This window comes from Sceloporus occidentalis, unplaced genomic scaffold, assembly GCF_023333645.1.
Source record: "Sceloporus occidentalis isolate IW3139 unplaced genomic scaffold, rSceOcc1.0.p SCAF_10, whole genome shotgun sequence".
NCBI lineage: Eukaryota > Metazoa > Chordata > Lepidosauria > Squamata > Phrynosomatidae > Sceloporus > Sceloporus occidentalis.
Window position 1 is genome coordinate 32,897,321 of NW_028316990.1, and position 14,718 is coordinate 32,912,038.

General features: G+C 38.9%; 1 protein-coding gene across 2 annotated transcripts in view; it reads right to left on the reverse strand.

The window, feature by feature from the left end:
• BAIAP2L1 (BAR/IMD domain containing adaptor protein 2 like 1) overlaps nucleotides 1-14,718 on the reverse strand; it is a 41,273-nt gene that overhangs the window by 7,251 nt on the left and 19,304 nt on the right. For both annotated transcript variants that reach the window (XM_089539494.1, XM_089539495.1), the window contains exons 4-10: nucleotides 4,977-5,038; nucleotides 4,762-4,833; nucleotides 4,469-4,606; nucleotides 3,925-4,077; nucleotides 3,274-3,441; nucleotides 1,454-1,601; nucleotides 90-297 (exon numbers count right to left, since the gene is read on the reverse strand). In XM_089539494.1, coding sequence (XP_089395620.1) covers nucleotides 90-297; nucleotides 1,454-1,601; nucleotides 3,274-3,441; nucleotides 3,925-4,077; nucleotides 4,469-4,606; nucleotides 4,762-4,833; nucleotides 4,977-5,038 — 949 coding nt within the window. The remainder of the gene's footprint in view (nucleotides 1-89; nucleotides 298-1,453; nucleotides 1,602-3,273; nucleotides 3,442-3,924; nucleotides 4,078-4,468; nucleotides 4,607-4,761; nucleotides 4,834-4,976; nucleotides 5,039-14,718) is intronic.

The window sequence follows — 14,718 nt, forward strand, 5'->3', positions numbered from 1 at the left end:
ATAAAGTGTATTGGGGTCTGCTGAAGATGAATTTAAGCATATGCAAATCTATTCAGACGTAAGCCTCATTAAGTGGCAGCCTAACTTACACTTTAGTAGCATCATGTTCTCCGTACAGCCAGCCATCCCTTTCCTCAGACACAAGTAGCGTGATGATATCTCCCTGTGCAAAACTAAGCAGAGTCTTGTTACTCCCAGCAGTGTGTGGAAAGATGGTTTTAACTTTCTGCCTCTTCATTATGTTTAGTCCTGTGGCAACAGAAGTTGATCGTGATAAACTGGAATCATCAGCATGATCTGATTAAGAAGAAGGAAAAAAGAGCGTAAGCGGAACATCATAGTCATCATCACAGTGTTTTTCCTGTACCTTTTAAAATCAAGCAATTTAGGCTTAATTATGATTAATAGCTACTTAAAATAATATGGAATAATATTAATATAGTGAGCAATTGGTATGGTTCCAGGGCCTCCCATGGATACCAAAGTCTGCATGTTCAAGCCCCATTATATACAGTGCAGTATTAAAATGGTGTCCCTTATATAAAATTGCAAAATCAAGGTTTGCTTTTTGGAATATATATATATATATATATAATATTCAAGCTGTGAATGGCTGAATCAATGGATGCAGAATCCATAGATATGGGGGGCTGACTGTAAAGTTGACTAGATAAATGGAACAGGAAATAATAGTAATAATAACAATAATAATTTATTTATTTCTGTCCCGCCGCTTCTATAAGATCGAGGCGGCTTACATCATAAAAACAAATAACACAATAAAATAAATCCTATTACCCCCCTTCTATAGTTTAATGAGGATCTTAACTTGCAGATCAATGTCTTCCTTAAACCATAAACTTCCAAATTATTTAAAGTATTAGACTTCTGATTTTATTTGTAAAAGCAGTAAAAACTCAAATATATGAGCCATGAAAAGAAGGTCTACTTGCTAAGCTTCTTCTCCTCTGTAACATCTAATTTTAAATACGCAGATAAGCATTTTGGATGGAAGACTATCCAGTTATGTAGCCTAAAGTATACAACTCTCCCAGCCAAGTGCTATCATGACAAACTACTTTTGTTTTCTATCTTAGGTAGTCATTTTCTAAACTACCGTTTGACTAATAACATCATTTAAGCTTTGAAATGAACATAGGTCTATGCCATGACTCTGGAATGGCAAGGATTTTAGTCAAGGTTGCTCAGTGTGCAATCCTATGCATATTTTTGGAATGGCAACAAGTTTGTAATCCTATGTCTATTTGCTCATGTCAAAAGATATTGCGTGAGTGGGCTTTATTCTTAAGTAGTCACACACTGGATTGTAGCCTAAAGTGGATTCAACAGGGTAATATTTGTACAACATCTTTTTCTAAGGCATAAGTCAAGTCAATTAAAATACTTATATTCTTACGAACAAACCACTTGAACACATACACAAAAATCCCACCTGTTGTGTGGTTTAATCTCTCAGAAGATGCTTTTGACGCCACTGATGGATTAAACATATCCACCAAAGGACTAGTATAGGCTCTCCCTGTAGGCGCAGGGGGCACTTTGGGGGAACTTCTGTGAAGTGAATCATAGCTGTTTCCAACCTAAAAACACAAAGTTAACATGCCATGAAATGCCATTTTAAAAAAATGCCATTAAAAATGGCAACAGCTATTTACTTTACAAATGCAAACAGCATTAGCTAGCTGAAGAACACTCTTCTTTGAACATATCAGCAACTGTTTTGTTTAGTTTTTAAACTCGATGGCAGATAATAATGTATGGAAGTTTGAGGTAGGGAGAAAAATAAGGGCTACAGCCGGTGGTTAATCCAGATTAGAGTAGACATTGAATCAATAGGATCTACCTAAAAAGTGACTATCCACTCAACAATTGATTGAATGGGTCTATTCTAGTTGGGACTAATAGGATGACAGCCAATCTTTGTTGTTGTTGTTATCGTTGTGTGCCTTCAAATGGTTTACAATTTATGGCAACCCTAAGGTGAGCCTATCATGGGGTTATTAAGGGATATTCAACCTATAATATAGGATTAATAATTCCAGAAGCAATATGCACGAACAGGAGCTGAATGTTTTCTTCATGTCTTCCATGTGTGGCATTTACTGTGTTAAACAGAAATATGGAGAGAGTCTGATCCAGTAAAGTTATTGCTATGTTCTTTAATCCTTTTATATGTTTACTGAAGTGAGCATTTAAAAAAGAAGGAATGTATATGTATGTTGCCAGACTTTAATTCTTTGTTGATGATCAAGGCTTTCCATCCATTCCTAAGTAAAGATTATGATCCTAGGCCTAGGTCTAATGGCTAGAAATGAAGTTGCTATTTTGGTGGGTTCAAATATGTCGCTGGAATGCCGGTTGCAAAGGCTCAGCCAAAATGACGTACAATAGAGCAGAAAAGGGGGAAAGCTCAGCACACATTTTCCAGACGTATGTCCAACCAAAAACATGAGACACTTTTATTTTTACAAAAGGAGAGGACTATAGACTTGTTGTATCTTAATAATTATAAAAAGGGAGGCATTGGGCAGATGCAGCTTGTTGAGCAGGAATGGAAAGATGCATCTCCTGGACTTCCTCCTCCACAAATCTTAATACTTGAGCCTTATCCCCTTTTGAATCTTGTCACTCACCTCTTTTTTACTCCTCACTACAAAAATGTTTTTAGAACAGACAGCTGTATCAGTGGCAATAGCAGCCTCAAAGGAGTTTATCACACAGGAGGAATTTCTCTTAATTTCGAATGAAAAGAAAGTGGGGCCAGAACGCATTCACGTAAAGTCGCTAGTTTAGCGAAATTACGTGAATGCGAATTGCGTTCGAACTGGCTTCCCATTGCCGAAAAATAGCATGCCATTGTCTGAATTTGTGTGTGGCAGTCTATCACACAATAACGTGAAACCCCATGATTACGCTCAGACTGACTTCCCATTGCCTGAATTTGTGTGTAGTGGGTTATCACGCAATAACATTAAACTCCATGATTGCGTTCAGATTGCCATTGGATTATACTTCCAATTTCCCTTGTCTGATAAACTCCAGATTGAGGTGCAATCCACTTGTGGGTTCTGACCCAGGAGGTGAAGACCAATGCTGCAATGCACTTGCTTCTCATAGTATGAAAACACAACTTTCAGAATTTGTCTTAGGTGCTGCTTTAGAAATAATTCCATCAAGTAGTTTCTTAAGATAATGATTTGTTTACACCTTAATGCCCTGTCTGCCCCAACCACATAAAGCAGAATTCCTTACCATATTGCTTCTCTCTATCATTGGCGATGGCAAAGGCGTTCCAGATATTGGAGTGGAGGCAGGGGTCTTTATCTCTTCTATCATAGTCATGATTTTCTCTGGCACTTTGGTAGCATCGCTGCAGGTTTCCAGCCATCCAGGTAACTTGGCATTAAGTAACTCTGAGCACTATAAGCAATACAAAAGTATATACTTTTCAGATTCGGTATTTAAAATGGCAATAAATTACACCGTGACTTTGATCCATGAATTCAGATATATTTAGTTCAAGGTTTCTGTCAAACTCTATGGGGGTGTCAACACACGGCAGCAGCAACATATTGCTTTATTCAGTACAGGAAACAAAGCAATGTAGGGCTTCAAATTCAAGTCCCTGTACAAGAAAAATAATAATGTCGGTGTTGTATAAGTTCCCATTATATAGTAAGGGTGACAAACAAAAAACTGCCATGTCTTATGCAATGTGTTTTGAGTTTGCTTTGCAGGTACTATATCCCCCATTTTCATATACCATTATCAATAGGGCATTCTTATCATAGACGATAAAGTATAGCCCATGAAAACAATGTGGCTGTTAAAGGCCATATAGGTCTATAGCTTCAGCATCCTCTCATTTTCATTTGGCAACTGTGATTCTCTTCTCATACTCACCTCCACATGGTAATACTTCATATGTTGGGCAAAACTGCAATGTTTGTCAACCAGAAAGCAGAATCTTTTTTTCTCTTCAAGTAGAGCCTCTCTGCAGCCTTCAGCAATAAATCTTTGGATATCATTTTGTCGAGAACTGACCGTTTCCAAAAACTAAATAAAGTATTAAAATACAGATTTAGACAGAGTAAACCGGATACATTCTTCCGGCACAACTTGATTCTAATAGTAGCTGTAACATCTCATCTGTATCTAGTCTAAAAGAGCATCCAACAATGATTTTGTCTACTCTTGATCTTGAGCAAATGATAGAAATATCCCTGGTTTTAAAATGCATTTATTCCCTTCTATGTCTATTAATCTACAGAATATCCAGTTAGCTTTTTCCTTCCAAGGGATATAAGATTGCTGATATGCAAAATATCTATAAATATTATTATCTGTGTGGTAAATTAAGAGAACATCATTCTGAGACATCAGGATACATCCCTTGCTCTTGGATAAATGGGGCAGGTGAGACTGAAAACAAGAAGTATATACTCACTTCCGTTTCTTTATGCTCATATTTTGTTGCATTCCTTCCTCCTTGACTTTTCCTCCGAATTTTCTTCAGTTCAGCCTGCGATTTTTCCAAAGAATCCAATTTGCTTCGATGTTCATTCTGATATCTTTTCAAAGTTGCCTGAAATTCAAATCGAGGTCTTCTATAAAACCATTCTACCAGAAACTCTATTTTAAGTTATTCCTTAAAAGAGACTATTCCCAACTAGTAGGAATCTTCCTGAATTAATCCCCCCCCAGCCAGAAATGTCTGATATCCAAATTTAATATACTTACATTCATGTATTTTACATCTAGTTCAGTTTTTTTCTCCAGCTCAGATATAATCTCTTTATGGAATTTCTTGAACTTTAGGAGTAAACAGACGGCAGTCAAAATGTTAATAAACACATAAAAAATTAATAGTAGTAGCAGCAGCTTTAAAACTGTGGTAAATGGTTTTTTATTTTAAGCATGAAACAATGTATACTATTAAAGAAGTGTGTACTTACACTTTCATCTAGCCTGTCGTTTAGTTTCTTCTGTGCAATAGAAATTTCGATGAGAACGTGACCTGTTGACAAACAAAATTCAGTGTACTTTAGAGATGACAGCATTTTGGTGATGAAGACTTTGGGAGAAATTCAGTAAAACAATATATTACAGTGTGGAGAATATCCGGAACGTCATTCAAAATCCCTTGTTACCAAGAGCAAAACTATCTTTCAAGTCAACAGTATTTGGTCTCAATTAAATGCAATAGCTATTTGATATGAATATATTTTCACACACACAATAGCTCTTTATATGCACACGAAATGTATATTAACTGAATATACTATGAGCAGAGTAGAACTACGTTGGCTATCCCTTCCCCAAAATCCCATGTACTGATTGGGTTTGTTCATACTCTGCATTCATACAATTGGGATTCTCCTTCTCATCCGTATTTCCATTGAGTACACAGTTCAAACATGTTTGAAGAGTCACAAACTCTCCTGCTGTAAACAACTTGCCCAAAGCACTGCTCACCACAAATACATTTCCTCCTATGTGTAGAGAGATCTAGCACCTTTGAGACTACTGAAACAAAGAAAGTTGGCAGCATGAGCTTTCATAGATCCTTTGCTCTTGTCCCTAAGTTTTACTCTCAACTTATCCACGGCTCCGTAATCTTAGCTCCAAAACTTGCTCTCAGCTTATACATGAAGTCGATTTATATTTAAGTATATATATGATATGAAGTATGTCACTGAACCTCTTTTTCAAGTGCATTCCTCCCATATTCCTTATTGTTTTAGCAGCAAACTGTTGAGGTCTAAATTATACCTGCCTTTCCTCATCTAACACATTAGTTGGCAGTCTCTCTGCCTCGGGTCCTCCACCTGTAAAACAAGAATATTTGTAACCTAGGTTGCCGGTGAAAGTAGGGATTAGGCTGGGTGTAATCCTGCTGGCGTTTATTAATGGGCAAGTTCCACCTACTTAAATGGGAACGATGAGTGAGCAACTCTGGCGAGGATCCCGGTTGTGACCATTAACTTCGTTAGCTTTAAGTATGTGCATATCTGAAAACGTAACGAAGCAACGACGGAAACTTAATCGACAATGTAAAACAGATTGGTTAAGTGAAGAGTAAGATTCAGACCCTGCAAACTATTTAAAAGAACTTTCTTTAGTTTGGCTTAGACAGTACATGCTTTGGAGAATTTGCTGCCACAGCAACACACTCCACCAACACTTGGCACATTTGGAAAGATTAATGCGAGAGAATTGGGAACTTGAAGTCCTGACACCTATTCAACAAGGTTGCGCTCTGGCTCAACTCTCCGCACCCTCGGACACTCCCTTCCTCTGGCTTTTCCTGCCACGACCGTGTAAATGTTCAATAAAACAACTCATTCACCTGGTGGGTCAAGACTGGAAAACCTGACTTTCAGATGTTATTCTGGTCTCAGTAGCGCTCAGACTGACTTCGCTCTCAGAGCAACTGGGTGCATTTCCTGAAAACTGATTTGAAGGTCTAACATGGCTGGGAGACGAAAGCAAACATCTGAGGTTGCTTATGTATTTTGTATTATGTTGTTTATGTGTCCCCCCCCCCCCCATTTCTATAACCCCCGCTAAGAGTCTCATTGTCACAATGCAGATACCGGCTTTGGCTCACCTATTTCCTCTTGTGCCAGTGTCAATATTTTGACAATGAAACCATAGCAATTTCAGTACACAGTGCGATGTAAATAGCAGGGCAGAATTGGGCTCTTTTATGTAAATGTCAAATATTTCCACAGTTGGCAAATCTGGAGAATTTTAAACTCACGTTATTAAGCCAAAGCTTACAGAAAAACATTGTATGGTATGGCAGTTTTGTTTGCAACAGGAACTCTCTCTCTTATGCACTGCAGCCAGGAAAACGCAGCAGTACGGACGGAGCTAGATTCTCTCTTTCGACTATAGACTTGTGGTGGGAAAGTGGGGTATTAATAACTCAGAAAATACTGGACAAAAACAGGTACGCAATGTTAAATAATATGTGATAGTGGAATGTTACATAAACAAGATGACAATACAATCATATAAAACAATTAATGACCGTATGCATCTGATACATATATCAGGATCATTTCTCCCGCTTCTGAGTGTTTTTCCACTTGCAAAGCAGGCCTGCCTTTGCACTTTCTTCCTTGATCTTTCTTAGTTGTTCCAGGTCTGAGAAGTTTTCTGATAGTATGGTGTCATCTGCATATTTTAGATTATTGATATTCCTTCCTCCTATTTTCACTCCTCCTTCTTCTTTGTCCAAGTCTACTTTTCTTACACTGTGTTCTGCATATTGCAACTGCATATTGTAAGTGGCCAGTCTAGGTGTTGAAAATTAGCCCTAGATAAGATTGCTAGGGTTTGCCCATCCCTAGCCAAGGCCCATGAAAGAGAATGAAGTATACTGCTCACACATGGAAGTACTGCATATTTTGTTTTCATGGTTGTCTGGACTGATTTCCTAAGCAGAAGATACCTCATGAGTTGGCAAAGATGGGTGGAGGAATTTATTCAACTCAAAAAAACAATCACGTAAGTTGGAGGAATTTGCAAATTAACTTTAAAAATGTGAATGACAAAAAGAAAATGCCAAAGGGTTGGAAAGGAGGCTTTATTGTCTTCAGTCCCCAATGCTTGGAAATTAAAGTGTTGATGGACGCATTGCTCAGCCCATTGAAAACATATTTTCCTATTTTTAAACCAGGCCAAGAGGCCACATGGCATTTTTGGTTGAGCCTGAGCAACAACTGCAGTGCCTCCTAAAATATTAGCTGTGTCTAATCGATTTAATGACACTCGGTCAGAACTGGGAAAGAAGAACAAACATGCCAAGTCACCGCCGCATGTCGTTCCTAAAAGTATGATCTATGCTGGGGGGAAATGCCAGTGAGAAGAAGGCAAACAAGTGCCAATGAGGAAGGAGAAATGCTATTTCTGTTTAATTTATAATGAGCTTTCTTCAGAAATTACTATGGATTACCTTTTTGTTCCAGGTATGATTCTGCACCTTGAGCACCAGCATGGTATAGTGGTTTGAGTTTTGATTTATGACTCTGGAGACCAGGGTTCAAATCCCAGGCTCAGCCATGGGAACCCACTGGGTGAACTTGGGCAAGACACATCTCAGCCTCAGAGGAGAGCAATGGCAAACCCTCTTTGAAGAAACGTGCCAAGAAAAGCCTATGACAGCTTAGCCTATGGGTCGTCAGAAGTCGGAAAAGACTTGAAGGCACACAACACCACATGATTCTATGCTAATAAATGGATGCATATTACAAGTTTAAAATAATTCTTAACACAAAGTCTTTAATGCAAAGAACTCTATGCGTGTTCAGGTTTTTCTGCTCCTCTTCCTATTGCAGTTTGTGGCAGCTCTTGTAAAGCCACTCCTGAGACCTGGGGGTTATCCTATGGTATGGCGCACCACAAGTTGTTGTCTCTCCCTGCCATGCTTCAGCTTCAGCTTCACTCCCTTTCACAGAAAAATGCATGATGTTTTAGATCCAATGAATAGCATCAACTGCTCCAACACAGGCCACGCTAGCCCTGTCAAAGCCTAAATGAATAAATTGCTTCTGCATACTTCAAAGGTAAATGAAACTCAAGAACAAAAGGTAAATCTCATTATTGGCCAACCACAGGCCTGAACATGCCCCAAAACCTGGACTTTGTTTAAGCGGGTTGGTAAAAGACGTTTGCTCGAGTGGACAGGTCCCTGCTTGTTCAATAAGAGCCAGTCAAAGCAAAACATATATGACCTCATTGCATTGATTTTGAGCCATGGCTTCCAGCACTGGAGTGCTCCTGACGTATCAAAAAAGGCGGAAATGTCAGGTTACAGACACCTCCTTTCTACTTCATGTGATATTTGTGCATAAATAAGACACAACAGGAAAGTACAACTAGTGGTGGAACACCAATGTAAAATAGATATGCTGAAACATATTTAGCAAACAGACATGCCCAGCCGCATGAATTCTTGATATTAATATCTAGAAAGTGGCTATTTCTAGAGCCTCTAAAGAGATGGAATCTCTCCTCCAAGGAAGGAGAAAAATGCAGAACCGATGGAGGGAAGGGAGACATAAATTCTACAATGGTTAACTGTCTTCAAAATACATGCATTTCAAGAGTCAAACGAAATGTGGTTGTTCCAGAGGCATTTGTTTAAATCCAGGTTTTCTACCAGCACAAAAAAAGCAGGTGATGTGTTTGTTCGGTTTTTCAAACAAAATGTGTAAATGGGTGAAAGAAGATGAATTGTTGTAGTTGAGCTCCATTCTGGCATTGGAAGTCATCTAAGCACTGAGTGGCACAGAGGGAGAGATCACGCTAAACCCTTTCCGTTCAGTTGTATTTTTTAGGTGACTGTGGCAGGTTGGATCGAAACAAATGGATCTCTGCTATCATGTGTAATTCAGTCCTCATTAGTCTATGAATCCTTTGAAGAGATTTGTAAACTCTTACGTTAAAATATAAACTGATTTTGTACAATTCATGACAATGAAACTTTAGTTTCTTTCAGCAAAAGTTAATATGAGCTGGCATATGAGCTGCTACCAGGTTGCCAGAATGTCTTTTCATGCAGCATTGGAAATCCTCCGCATGCTAAGTGCCTTTGCTATATTTGGACCATTCCTCTACTCAAAGCACTGCTTGGCTATAGAAAGAATGTTGGAATATGGTATTTGTCACAACTGGTAGCATATGCTGCACACAGTCAAGTTTTTAAAAAGGGCCACGGACTACTCATCATAAATGTCAGTGAGAGAAAACACCTCCGAGGCAAAGAGATGCATGTCCTATGAATACTAAGAACACACCCACTAGAGATGTTGTCAACTCTTCCCTCCCAGAGGGTATGTCATTGCGCATATGACTGCAGATGCATTCTGCCATGATGAGTGTGTGTTTGTGTACATAAGCTTCTGCCAGTATCCATTTGTGTGGGTGTGACTGCAGAAAATAAACCAGAAGATCAGAATGCATTCACGAGTAATGCCCCAATTTGCATGTCCCTAACATTACTTTGTAGAGGGCCACCACCCTTACACCAAAGATAACAAAACATACTGTGCATGATGTACAGGTATAAGTAGGTTCCAGTGCTGACTGAAACCTCTGGATGTCAGGTTTTTCAGCAAATGCCAAAAATGGGATTCAAACGCATGGCTACTGTCATGTCTTGTTCGACATGCTATACTGCGATATGAGTTTAAACTTTAGACCCTATTAATATATACTGTTTATTACATATTGTCTGGCAGATAATACAGTGCTGCTGCCTCTCTATCCATGAAGACATTAACCTCCAATTTCTCTGGAGGATACTAATGAATAAAAATGTAGAGCTAGCTAAAAGAAGCAACAATTCATGGCAGGGTAAGAAGCTCCTTGCTTCTTCAGAGATCTGTTGTTATCGAAACAAGCCAGAAGTACATGGACTGTTGTGCTGGGTAGAATCCACATAGAATCCACATAGTAAAGAGGCAGATAATCAACAGGATGTAGTTAAAATCTTGGCATTCCTTCTTCATGATGCTTAAGATAATCAGCTTGATAAGGAATGAATCTTGATGCTGAAAATCAAAACTCTGGAGCCTAATTCCCACAGGCGTTGGGGAGGGGGAATACGTAAATGCCTCTCTCCAGCAGGGTTGTTCTGCCACATTCCTTCTCTCATTAGGGCACTAAAATGAGAGGGCATTCAAATGTAGTAATGTTAATCTCACCTGAAACATTTTTGCACACTGCAGACTAAGCAAAAGAATGTGACGGCCAGCACAGGAATCTGGTAATAAATTAGCAATGCTTCCAATGTTTTGAGTATGTAGGTAAAATGCTGTAGGTAGAACAGAGTCGGTCATGACTGGACGATGGGCCTGAACAGATAGGCCAAAATAAAGCTGCTTTGGGTCACTTTGGAGGTATGCTGTTCAAATGATGCATGCATCCTAAGAGGCCGGAAGCCATACCGCTTTGGTGCAGCTTCTGGCCTTTTGAGATGCATCTGTCATTTAAACAGCATACCTCCAAAGTAAACCGAACCAGCTTTATTTTGGCCTGTCTGTTCAGGCCCAATATTGTTAAGGAAAAACCTTTACCTTTAGAACAGAGAAAAACATTTGCATCCTACTAATCCAACACAATGAGAGGGACTGAATGCAACTGAAAATCTAGCTCAGTGAAGAGAGACTGGTGTCTAATAGACAACCACCACATCCAAGTCCATTAAATATATGCAGTTAAAAGATAACATGTTGAAAAGAACCCCAAAACTACTTATCTTGCTTCACCAACTACAATGAAGTCTGTCAGATATCGGATAAATCAGACGTAAGATTGTATTTTTATTCCTTCTAATCATATTGCTCAAAATGTTCTACAGAATACAGTAAAATCCAGTTAATAGCATCAGAAAGTAAAGCACATAGTAGTGCATAATTCACATCCCTTGTAATGCTGATATGTCAAGCAGGAGTATAGTAGGACGGATTAATTAGAGTACTACACAGTAATATCTTTAAGAAGTTGTCATTTTAATTCTGGTTTAATGGAAAGGTGATAGACTCACTCTTCGGTTATCCTGACAGACTGTAAGGTCTCCTTTCAGCCGCAGATTATTCCGAAAGGTCAGAAGCAACCACAGGGAAAGCTATTTCAGATTTAAAACTCTCATTTGTTTCAGAAGGGTGATGGGAAAGCTTTAATACAATGCTTGACTGCAGCAAGAACTCACAGGTGTCAGGCCCTTGAAACGCTTTCAGAACCTGTTGCTGGTGATGGTGGTAGAAGAATTTAATATCATTAGCTGGCAATTATTAATATCCCCTCTGGAAACTGTGTGAAGTTATTCAACACAGCTATCTCCTTGAAGGTGGAAGTTACAATTCAGCTTTGCTCAAGTGAAGCATGGACATTGACTCAGGAGCCTGTTATGATTCAACCCCTCTTCCCCATTTTAGGCAGAATTTGCTGATGCAGAGGCTCTGCACAAAGAAAGCTTTTCATTATATACATTTGTCCTCCCTGCAACACATTCCTCTCAAAGCCTTCTTACTCATCTCCTGTCATTTCTTCTCCCATTCTGCTTTCCTATTTAACTTGGACCCTATTCCCCCTCAACTGCCTGTTTCTTTTATTCATCCCTCCGGCTGATTTTACATTCATTTTCTCTTATAACAATTTCTTTTTCTTATTAATAGATTAACATGAGTCATCTGTATAAGTGTTATTAAATATGTGATTATAAATACATTAAGTGCAGAGAAGAGTTTCAGAAAAGCTTCATATCTTTGTAATTGTTTTCTATATAGAAAAACTTTCATTGACTTTTGTGGTTGTTGTATACCTTCACATCCTTTCTCACTCATGGCAACCCTTTGGCTGAGAGAGTGTGACTAGCCCAAGGTCACCCAATGGGTTTCCATAGCTGAGCAGAGATTTGAACCCTGGTCTCCAGAGTCATAGTCCAACACTCAAACCACTATACCATGCTGGCTTTCTATGATCCGTTACAAAATAATGGCTCAAAGGACAAAGCACCATTGCTGTAGCATAGCAGCTTGGATACTTCAAAGGCTAAAGCACACGAGGAAATTCATTAAAAATACAATGTTTAAAATACAAACAATTATGTAACTTGCTATTAATGTACTAGAAGTTCAGCTTTCTCACAGAACTCCAAAGACGTCACCAGGAAGCTTCGTAGTATTTAATAACCGAACAGAAGACCATACTATGTTGTTTAGAAAACAGTGGTTCAGAGTAGGTATTATTCACTGCAAATATACCAGCAGAACAAATTTAGGGAGCTGTGTGTTCTTGCTGGACGCAGCCAGTTCCTTGCACATGACTCCATTCTCACAAGAGCAGCATCACACACCAAGTATATCTGAAAACTCAAATGTGTCATTGGTTGTGTCTTTAGAGCCCTCACTGCTATGTAGATTTCCCCCCAAAAGGCTATAGAACTGAAATTGAAACCTTAATCTCTTAAAGGGTTGAACAATAATTATAAGACACTGGGAAAATGGAAATATGACCACAGATTTAGAAGCACAGATTTCTAAATACTAATTTACCATGCAAGATCAATATTATAGAAACCCCTCATGTTGTGCTATTCTATTTTGTTACTGCTGTGGTGCCTTCAAGTCATTTCTGATGAACCAAGGTGAATCTATTATGGGTATTTCTTGGCAGAATCTGTTCAGATGGGGGTTTGACTTTGCCTTCCTCTGAGGCTAGACTTGCCCAAAGTCACCCAGTGGGTTTCCATGGCCAAGTGGGGATTTGAATCCTGGTCTCTCAGTATCCTAGTCCATTATAGTCCAGTATCCACTCACTACATCACTCTCTAGTCCACTGTATCCATCCCCAAAAAGAAAGTTTAAAGTTTCTCCCATTTTCCTCAATATGTTCTGTACTTGCTATTCACTGACTTTCTGTTATACTTAGAGGAGTTCAGCGTCCCATATGTGCAGACAATCTTTGGATTCAAACAGCAAACTGAAGCAAATGCTATATCGATTTCCGTCTGGTAGTGATTTAGAGTGCAATGCCAGCAGTGGGTCATCCAGGGCCAAGCAGTACCCTGTTGGCAAATCTCACACCACCTTCAGCCCTTTGCTTTCCTACTGCAAGCTACTACACTGTGCAGAACTAGTAATGAGGAAGATGTTATTCCATTTTGCATATGATTTGTGGGTATATTTCCACTAACCTGATCTGTAATGCACATTCCATACTGAGCAGATTTCAGTGTGGGAGCAGAATCAATAGTGACCACATCAGAAGAACTCATGTCAATGGCTATTGAAAGAGATATTGGTTTGCACTGCTATAACTGAAGTGAAACATAATTTTTAAGATATGATGTAAGTTCAGACAGTGTTCCATACTGTTCTATTCCTACTGCATGGTTAAAAGTCCTGCCTTACCAAGGGTAGACATGTTCTGTTTACCAGGAGAGCTGTCCAACAAGGAGCTCAGGAAGAAAGGCGTTTCAATAAAATAGTATCCCTTATATAAAATGGCAAAATTGAAGCTTGAATTTTGGATCTTTTTTCTGTCTCTGTGTGAATATTTTCAAACCCTGGTCGACTGACTCTGTAGATGCAGAATCTGTGGGTACAGAGGGCTGACTGTAATGAGAAATCAGCAGAAACCTATGCAAACGCTTCAAGGCAAAAGTTTTCGCATTAGCCTCTTTGAGCAGATTAATATTATTCAAATTGCAATTGTGTCTAATAACTCAGTATCTTTTCTGAATTAACCTGATTTGAAGAAGTCACTGTGAGAATAATAGAATGATAGAAATGCTACAGAAAAGTTCATTTATATATATCTTCTATGCGGCATTCGCTCATTTTGAGTTGCAGCCACTTAAAAAGTATATGGTCCATCTCTTCAGTATGGGTACATTTGCACACTAAAACGTTCTTCAAAGACTGCTTTAAATTAGGTATGGGAGAATTGGTTTATTCTTAGTCTATGTTATGTTCAGGTGTTTCAGTAATAATTCCATTTTGCTTCCAAATTAATTTGCTAGTTTAAGGCCTGTTACAGACTGCCAAAATAAAGCTGCTTCGGGTCTCTTTGGAGGTATGCTATTTAAATGATGCATGTGTCCTAAGAGTCCGGAGGTTGCGCCAAAGCCATACTCCATTCCTAAGCACTGGAGTGCAGCTTTGGTGTAGCTTCCGGATTCTT